This window comes from Onthophagus taurus, chromosome 6, assembly GCF_036711975.1.
Source record: "Onthophagus taurus isolate NC chromosome 6, IU_Otau_3.0, whole genome shotgun sequence".
NCBI lineage: Eukaryota > Metazoa > Arthropoda > Insecta > Coleoptera > Scarabaeidae > Onthophagus > Onthophagus taurus.
Window position 1 is genome coordinate 17,267,523 of NC_091971.1, and position 10,515 is coordinate 17,278,037.

The window sequence follows — 10,515 nt, forward strand, 5'->3', positions numbered from 1 at the left end:
AACATGGTCCACAGCACTCTGATTCTCAAAAACCATAATGGATGAGTTATTCGGATTAATATTTAGGCACAGTTTGGAAGCATGATGGATCAATTTGTCTAAATCATAATTAATATAATTCTGAGCAGTATGCGCACTTGTATGAGCACTTGAGTAGGATTAAAGGAAAAATGAAGCTGAGTGTCATCAGCATACATATACATATCGTAGTGATGCAACACACCGAAAAGATTACTAGTATGAATTAAGTAGAGAATTGGACCTAAGACAGATTCCTGAGGAACGCCAGACAACACAACAGCCTCATCAGACCAGTCACCATCAAAAGAAACTTGCTGTCTGCGATTCATTAAGTAATGTTCAAAAAAAAGCACAGAAAAGCACAAAAAAGCAGAACAAGAATATATCCCTTCCTCTTATAATAGTATCAATAACATCCAAGAATGCAGTAGCATAACTGTAACCCACTCTAAAACCAGACTGGGTATCAGGTAATATGGAAAAGGTTTCCAAATGTTCTTTTAGTCGACAAGCAACAATCCGTTCTAATATCTTAGATATTGCAGGTAATATAGTCGGTCTTAAATCAAACATTAATATTTCAAACTTAATAGCCGCATTAAGTTTCCCCTAAGTTCGGATACAAGCATTTTTCAAGCTAAAGGACTTGCCATAAACTTCTGCACCGTTTTGAACGTTGAAAAGGGACAGAAACGAGCATCGATAAACATGTTACTGGCCAAAAAATGTCCCAGCAACCTGAGAAAACTCGGCAGGTGCAATGAAGTTATTCTATGGTAGGTTCCAGGTCACAAAGATATTGAGGGCAATGAAAAGGCGGACAAGCTGGCCAAAGAGGCAGCAAGGACGCCCTTTATTGGAACTCAACCCGGCTGTGGACTACAAAAAAAAAACACTTCAACCAGGTAATTACTACATGGGAGGACTCAAAGGTAGCCTTGCGATGAAAAATACTTCTATATGTCATCTATTCAAAACTGGATAAACTGGGGATCAAACTTGTCGACTTTACAATAAGTCAGAGACCGCTGAACATATTCTAACAGTAAGTGAATATTCTAGTAACAAGGAACAAGACCTTGGAACAATACTAAGGTCCATCAAGGACCTAGACCTGCCTTAAACCTTTGCAGGGCTTAAGTTACAATAGAGCTCATAGGTCGCAGTGACGAGAGGGGCCGCATAGATAAAATCCAACTCGGGTTATTCCCCAAGTTGTTCTAATCCATGTTGGTACGATATACAAATCAAGTGCGTTAGTTCTACTTTCAGTTGTTATTCACTGCTATATACATAACATTTATATATAAAAGTATATATAAATGTTAAAGATTTTTTGATTTTTTTTGCAAATTTAAAAGTTAACATCTGCAGATTGTATCATAAGCATATTCTTTCACCTCGGCTCGTTGGTCTAGGGGTATGATTCTCGCTTCGGGTGCGAGAGGTCCCGGGTTCAAATCCCGGACGAGCCCTCGGATTGTTAATTTTTTTTCCATTAAAACTCGAAGAAAAATTATTTTTTTTATATTTTAGAACTTATCATAATAACATTAATGTACAAAATAATAAACTTAGTTCTAATAAATAAATAACTACACACAAAACATAGTTTTAATAAACCTTTATACAAAAAGAAAAAATAGGCTTTTAAGATCACAATGTTTTTTTTTATACCAAAATCTTTTAAAACTTCAGTAAAATGTGTTCTTAAACCCTAATTTTCAAATTTAATATTGAGCATAAGAATGATAAGGTTGATAGTGTTGATAAGGATAACCACCATTATTAATTGCAGAAATTCGATCGTGATCATCAACACTTACTGTATGTGTATGAACATTCACTGGCTCTTTTTCTGTTTGAAAGATTTTTTTCAAAGCAACTGAACCAATAATAATCAAAGCAGCTTTACTAGCCAACAAAGCTTTCCCAGCTAAAATAGCTAACCCTTTCAAAACCAACGGAACCGACAATCCAAAAATACCAGCAATAGCCGTTAACGCATAATAAAGATATTTCTTATCTTTTTTATCAACTTTTCCAAATCCATCACTAAAACCACCACTTCCTTTATCACCTTCTCTTAGGCCGCGAGGTTCGGTTAAATCCAATGTTAATGTATGAGAATCCAAAAACCTCGATAAAGTGTCTTGTAATCCGAGTGATCTTCGCTCAACGATTTCTTTGTTTCTCTTAAAAACCATTCCTTCGAATAAAGGAACGTCTTTATCCACCAATCGATCGACCAGTTTTTCTGTTTTATTGGCTAAGCAAGTTACTAAAGAATTATTTCCATCCAAACATCCCTTCATCACTTTTTCTACTAATTCGTAATGATCCATAGCGAAAATACAACGGAAACTTAACCAAATCATAATCACTTGTATCTTCCACATGTTTGTTTCAATCGATGCTTGCGTTGACACTGAACCAAGAAAATACTATTGGTAAGTATTTATACGTTTTGATGTTTGTGGAGCTTGACAAAAACGCAAGCATTTTATGCACTCTTTAACTCTACTCGTGCGTTTGTGTTAATTTGACCATCCGCAGTGCAATAAATCATACGGTTTTTATTTGGCCTAGTTCTTGTAGAGTGAACCATTGGAAAAACGCACGCAATCCATTTACATTAAACAACGAATAATTAATACGTGCGGTGACTTAACGCATGTCTTACGTGTTAATTAGTTCGTACGTTTTAATTAATTGTACTGTGAGTATGAAAAAAAAATGGAATATGAGGTAGTGAGATTATTAGAGCTTTACAAAAGAAATTGAATATTTCAAAGTGGATTAAATAAAAATTATGATACTAAATTAATATTAATTTCACAACCATCTATTAAAATCTTGTCATTTAACACACTTAAATTTATTTGCTAAACTCATTCTAGATGAAGAGTTTTTTACCGATACTTAATTTGCAATATTGGTAGTCTAACTGTTAGGGTTAAGTCATATAAAAAGATATCCTAAAATATATCTTCTTGATTTTCTTCTTTAACAATCAGATAGTTATATTAGTCCATTAATGTCCTTAAAGTTTTTTCATGGTCTCTATAATATAATATCCAAATCAGCTTAACCCAAAGTAAAACAAGCACCTACCTAATCTAACCCATTCCTATAGGGATGAAAAAATTATTTATTTCTATTCATTTTAGATATGTATGGATTTTGATCAACTGTATCCAACTGCAGAAACGGATTTGTTTGTAAAGTTTAATATATTGTTTGAGGCTATTAAGAAGGTACGAAAAATAAGCAATAAGTTATTAAGCAATAGTATTATACAGGCTGTCCCGAAACTCAACGTCAAGCGGGCACCGGGTGAGAGGTCAACCCATACCTGTTCTGGCAAAAATAAGAAAAAAATTCTATGTCTCTTAGTTAAGTGGTAATACACATATTTTTGAAAATGTTAAAAATCGTTCCCGTACGTCATATCTTTAGGTACTCGGTCAGAAATGTTCGCAATTTAATAGTGATTTTTTTAATAATGTATTCCTCATGAACCATGCTACTATAGCAGTCACAAATCGAACAACAAAAGTCGTTAGTTTTGCAAGAAAAAGTATCAGTTTGATTGAGTTAAGGTTGAAAGAATTTATGTCTATTAAGTTTGACACACGATTTCTAAACAAAGGACTACTACAATACCCTTGGCAAGTTATTTTAAAAGATGGTCTGTTTAGTCAAGATTCCAAAATGGTATAACACTTACCATTTTTCTTTTCCTAAAAAATATTATTGCCTGTTTTTCTGCCAAAAACGCGTTATTTAAAAAATTCATACTTTTGTATGTTATTTCTATTTCCTCCAAAATGATTTAACAACTTTGTTAGAAGATGTACCACTCAATATCTACAGAGAAATGTGGTTTCAACAAGATGATTGCCCAGCTCATTATGCTTGTCCTGTACGGGATTGCATACAGAATTCCCAGAAAGATGGATTGGGCGTCGTGGTTCGATTACGTAATCTCCTCATTCTTTGGGTCTAAATCCCCTTGATTTTCTTATTAGGACTGCATAAAAGAAACAGTGTATTAAAAACCGATTGAAAATCTTACCGAACTGCGCCACAATATTTATACAGCAGCAGAAGAAATAAATGCAAAGAGATTTGCACAACTAGTAAAAAGATGCAGAGCTTGTATTAGTGCCGACGGCAAATAATGTGAGCATTTGCCTTAGTTTTAAGAAAATAATGCTATAAAATTAATAATAAATAAATTTGTATGTTTAATTTTGTCTTTAAGTTAACCTTATTTGAAAGAGAACGTGTTTTTTGCAGAAAAACAGGTAATAATATTTTTTATGATAAGAAAAATGACAAATGTTGTACCATTTTGGAAACTTTGGTGACCAAAGGACCATTTTGGGAACCAAAGGTGTCGTACTATTCCTTTTTTAAAAATCGTGTGTCAAACTGGATAGACATAAATTCTTTCAACCGTAACTTAATCAAATTAATATATTTTTTTTGCAAAACTAACGATTTTTGTTGTTTGATTTGTGACTTCTACAGTAACATGGTTCATAAGGAATACATTATTAAAAAAAATCACTATTAAATTGCGAACATTTCTGACCTTAGTACCTAAAGATATGATGTACAGGACCAATTTTTAACGTTTTCAAAAATATGTCTATTACTACTTAACTAAGAGACATGGAATTTTTTTCTCATTTTTACCAGAACAGGTATGGGTTGGCCTCTCACCCGGTGCCCTTGACGTTGAGTTTGGGGACAACCTGTATGTCATGAGCAGGCTCAAGCGGCATTACACATGTTATTAAACAGTGATGAATGTGATGAAGATAGGTAATCAAAATTAAGTTTTAGTTTTACCACTTCTGCTGGAAGTTATAAAAGTTATTTTATTTTCAGATATTGCAGTAGGACTCAAATTTTTGCTACTACCTATAAAATTAAGTTCTCAGGAGGTGGCGGACTCTTTGTATATATTTTTTGTTAAAGTATTAAATACAAGTAGAGTATACAGCGTGTCCCGTATCTTCCGCATCAGAGCATTATACGGTTGTAGGATACATTATTCTGAAGCGATCTTTCTAATAAAATTTTTTCGAAATGTTTATAATAACCGCACGGGAACTGTTTTTCGTCCAATCAGCAGATCGCAAATCAGACTCAGGCTCAAACTCTGCCGTTTTGCAAAGAAAGCAAAAAGAGTTACATTTGAAAAGGGCAATTCAACCTTATATTATATTTCAAGGACAAACGTAGACACAGATAACTTCTTCGTATGTGGTGGTGGATGAAATTAAGTACAGCTGTAGTAAAGTAATAGATGCTATGGCACTTTGTTTTAAAATATTTCCAACAATGTGATTATTTATGGATGTTAATTCAGCAAGGTATTTATGAAATGCAAACAAAACGTGACAAAACTTATCCATATCTGTCCGATATTTTAGGAACTGTCAGCAGTCTGCAGCAGTCGTAACCAACAATAAGATATACGTTTATAGCATAAATACAAATATCTTCTGTTAAATAATAATATATGTACTTATAAATACTGCTTCTCCAATTTAATGATTTTTGGTATAATATAAAAATATTGATTGCAAGTAAGGAAATATGGCTTTAAAATCTACAATATGTTTAGAAAAATTTCAAGTAATAACTCGTTATATAAATCATCTAACACTCTACGTGCATAACAAAGATTCATTTAATTACCCCGTAGCAACGTGTGGGAGATCATATAATAAGAAAGATTCTTTTAAAAAACATTTGGTACTTAAACATCAGTATTTAAAGAAAAATAAATCATCAAAAACTCAGTTAAATCCTAACCTTAGTAACTCAAACATACAAAAAGCAGAGCCTTTATCAGTTCCTATCATTTCGAATGACACAGATAGTACATTTAATTTAAATGAAACGAAGGATTATTATTAACTTATTATAAAACTTTTATTTATTAGTTCCAAATAAAGCATATTATCAATATCAAAAAGTTTACGTCATTTCTAGGATTTTGTTATAAAACGGTATTATATAATATATGTTTATTGGTATATTATGTAATATTTACGCATCATTACTTTTAGGTTCCTTTTAGCATGATCTAAAAGGCAGAACTTTTAACGACTTAATAAACTCCCTATTGTTTATTTGCTAAATAGTTGTTAGCTAAGCAGTTATTTAGTTCAGTAGTGCACGCATCAATTATTTAGCAAAAAATATGTTTGAGATTTTATTAAGAAGTAAAATGTTCGGCCTACATGTTATGCTAAAACATCTTTGGCGGTAAAGAATGACAAAATACATCAAATCTTCACCTGAGACATCAGGTGTTATTGACTCAAAAACTATACATATCAATTCAAAAATAAGTATTATTAAGCGAAAAAATATTTACTTTTCATTCAAATATAATTATTATTAATCAAGAAAAAGCTTTTTTATATAAAATAAATGGTATTCTTCGATTAAAAACAAAAAATATTGAGCTACACTTGAATTAACAACTAAATTATTTGAATTAAGCGTAATATGCTTGACTCAAGCATAAATTTCACTCTATGTATAGCAAGCATACAAGTATATAAATTTGCTGATGATATCCAACATAATATCCTCGATATTATATCTTCTGCACCTCTAAGAGATTCACCAAAGCACAATTTCATCGTCTCCGTCTTCTTCTAATACGAGATTTTTTGTTAATACGGATAAAGTATTCATAGAACGATATGGTATCTGTATACACACTTGGTTGGGGATTATGTTTCAATATGCGTTTAGAATGTTAGTTTTAGCAACTGCCCTGCACTCAAATTTTAGAGTGTCAGATGCACGCCGTGATGAAGCCCTCCGTTTTGAATAAAGGTAGGCCACTACAATGAAAGAGAAAACATCTACATCCCTTAGTAAGAACAGTTACTAAGGGATGTTAACGGGAGCATCTCTGGTGATAACATTTATCTAATTGGTTATTTCTGGACGTTATACCGGACAACGCCATAAATGTTAAGTGAGAAAGCTATTTAGCTTTATCACAACACTATTGTTTAACTGCCTTCGCTTTGTGCCCGGGCGAGTATATGTTGATCATAATTACAGGTGTTCTATTATGCACCCATCCATTAGCTCCACATAGCTCCACAGTTAACGAAGAAGTTCTTGACAGAATATTTTTAAATGTTCAGAGTAAATTAATTCCTATTTCCTATATCTGGAACATTACATTCTGTTCCTGTACCGAGCTTTTTTTTAGATATTGCTATTGGAAAGCAATCTGTTAATAGATGCAAAAATACATTATCAAACAAGAAAATATAGACACTTGTCCAAATATACTCCAACGGCGAAGAGAGTATGGGCAACAATATAAGAAACAACGAAGGCGATAGTAAGTAATAAAAGTATCTGCCAAAGAGGTGTAAGGAAGACATAGGAAAAAACTTAAAAAATCACTGGTACAATGAATAATGTAAAGGTACGAGTAAAATAAAAAATATAGCCTGCCAGTAGATCCAAAACAAACTCCGGGAAATGACATGATTAGAGGAGAGAATACACGGAAAAAAGAGAAAAGAAGAGAGGAATATGGGAAATAAAATTGGTGTTGAATAAAAATCAGAACGATTCAAGAGATTTCTGTAAAACACCAAGTCTCCCAAGAAAACATTATTAAAAACTAAGAAGTTCATTAGAACAGCAGAACCATAAAACGTGAAAAATCAAAAACCTGCCAAAAGTAGTAATGGAGAACGTGAACAACCCGCAGTAAAATATATCAAAATAGCACTGGAAAAATCTATCACACTGAGAAGCGTTAAGATGAAAGTTGCAGTGACCAGCATATTCTGCAACTTCTCTATACGAATGAAATAGATCCCCAGAATCTTTGTAAGATAGTTATCGATTACATGGCTGTTATTTTTTGTTCTGATCAATAATGAACGCAATATTCTCTCTATTCATCATCATGTCATTATGTCTGGCTGAATGTAGAAGTTATAAACTTTAAATTAACAAGATGTATACACGCATAACATTGTAGTACATGAAACTGTAAGTGCATTTTTCTCGAAACATCCTTTTTACATCTGGTTAATACGATTCCTAAAAAACTACTCATTCGATTGACTTGAAATTTGAACTGCACTTTCAAATAGCATCTTTCTATCATATGACCTACACAGAAACTGATACGATATATACATATGGATATGAGGTCAAATTATTTTCTTTGTACTTATCGATGTTATTTATTTTTGTTTTTTCTAGATGTTTCGAGGAATCTGAGCCCTCATTATCAGGAAGAAATCGTCTATTTTTATGAATAAATTTCCACCATGTTCTGTTTTTCTATTTGTTGTTACAAACAAAAATAAATAATATCGATAAGTACAAAGAAAAAAATTTTACCTCATATCCATTACTACACGATGTTAAGAAGACAGAACAACAATTACAATATATACATATGTTCTTTTTTTTTCATTGCTTCAAGTGGTACTATTCTCTAGCAAGGTGACAGAACTTAAGGTCTTTATGACATTTAGCAGTAGCTCCGTCCTTAGTACAAATCAAATATGGAAAAATGTTTCGAAAAGCGTAGAAAAGAATTTTTAAATGTTAAGAATCTTTCACTATTATATGAAACATCAACATCAATCTTCCATTTGAAATATAATTCCAATACACCCCTCATGTATTGCCGATGATTAAAAAGATTTGAAGAACAAAATCGATTATCTTAATTAGACTAGGCGCCATTTTGCCAATAATGCTTTTTTTTTTGCTTAGTTCTAGTTCAAACGATAATCACAAGTATATAGAAAAGAACATCATTTTTGAGTTTCAGATCCTTTCAAGGATAAATATTGTTGTCAACCAGCAACTTAGATAATCCACGCACCAACTTGGTTGAGGGACAATGTAAAGATTATTTTTTATAAACAATTCTTTTTAAATAAGTAAATATATCATGAAAACATATGCAAAAGATTAAATTGAAATACCACATAACTTGGCAGCAAGAAATTCCTAAAGAAATCATTTCATTTGATACAAAAAAAGTGACTCCCCCATTAAAAAGCTTGAATTAGATTATATTGGAATTATTTGGAGTGGTTTACACTCAATTTCAAATTATTTCATGTTTTGACAATGTTAATAATTAAAGCTTTATAATTTTTCAAGCACAAAATGTAAAAATGTATTGAATGGTACCGTTTTTCAAGCACAAATCCAATAAGTAGCGTTCAAACGGTTTTTATCTGGCAACATTACACCGTCCAAAACGCGAATTATCCCGATGTTTTGGTAAATTAATAAAATTGAAAACGACTTACCGAATGGATGTTGTTTCCCTTGGATTTTACTTCGAAGCTCAGCTGGGAAGAATAAATAAATTAATTTATTGTGAGAAAAAAAATGAATTAATACGGTACCTTTTAACATCCATAAAATAGCAATCCGATGATCTCAACATCACTAATATCACTTAACACTTAGCATAAATACAGCACGTATAATTATAATTCACGTAATAAGTTTTATTTTTCTAAACCACTTTATCACCCTTAAATGCCCGCATATCAACTAAAATGCGTTATTAGCGAATCAACATCCAAACATCCCCTCCTTAATTTATTGTGTGAAGAAGGAATACTGGAAGTGAATAAACAAAAAATGTAAAGACGACGGGGCGAAGCGGTTTTAACTCGTTTTTTTGGTTTTAAAACTCAACCTTTCAATAAAAAAATTACTCGTTTTCTCGAAACGTTTCAAATAAAAATTACGTCATTTTATTAAAATAAAACGCACTAATCGAATTTCAATGTTTAACACTTTCTGCAAAAGAATCAGGTGCCCAACAAATTATTAAAACGAAGCAGCCAAGACGTTGTATTTTGTATCATCCCTTATTTTTTGTGTCATCAAATATAAATTTTAAAAAGCGAATTGAGATATCATGAAATAAAGAACATTTTAAATCGTTGTTATGATAACTTATGATGTAGCCGCTCCGTAGCCTTAACGGGATACCCGCAAAAAAGACTAGAGAAGTAGTAAGAACAACAATAAATTATATTAAAGGTAGAAATACTAAAACCAAATATGAAAAAAAGATTTTCTGTTTAGTACAAATACATTTTAAATCAGTCTATTACTTTGTTCGTTTGTTTACATACTTTATTATGATTACTAGAATATTTCAAACATTTTCACATTAGTTTATTCTCTAGTAGTAATCAGTTTACAAACAAATATTTGTGATGTAATTGGGGAGTACACTTCCAGGCAGTAAAGTCATCGGAGTCGTTTAAACAATCGTAGGTACTTAATTAGCAAATTTAGAGATCGGGCGTTTCCATTTTCCTATTGGCCAAGGATTAAGCTTTCGAATGAGACATTGATTATCGAAATCGGTTGAGTGGTTCTCTTGTTATAACCAAAATACTATAGATGTAAAATCCTATCTAATTGGGGGCTAGAAAA

General features: G+C 32.0%; 1 protein-coding gene and 1 non-coding gene across 2 annotated transcripts; one reads left to right on the forward strand and one right to left on the reverse strand.

Annotated features, from left to right (window-relative positions):
* The first annotated feature begins 1,424 nt into the window (after positions 1 to 1,424).
* TRNAP-CGG (transfer RNA proline (anticodon CGG)) lies at positions 1,425 to 1,496 on the forward strand. Its single transcript has one exon. It is a non-coding gene; the product is annotated as a tRNA-Pro (tRNA).
* A 190-nt stretch (positions 1,497 to 1,686) lies between these two features.
* On the reverse strand, positions 1,687 to 2,489 carry LOC111414041 (uncharacterized). The gene has a single exon (XM_023045199.2). The coding sequence runs from the start codon at positions 2,418 to 2,420 to the stop codon at positions 1,752 to 1,754; it is 669 nt and encodes a 222-aa protein (XP_022900967.1). The 5' UTR covers positions 2,421 to 2,489; the 3' UTR covers positions 1,687 to 1,751.
* Between the last annotated feature and the right edge of the window lie 8,026 nt (positions 2,490 to 10,515).

What these genes read in the sequence shown, in the direction of transcription:
- LOC111414041 (XM_023045199.2), bottom strand. Translation starts at nt 2,420, where the DNA reads ATGTGGAAGATACAAGTGATTATGATTTGGTTAAGTTTCCGTTGTATT.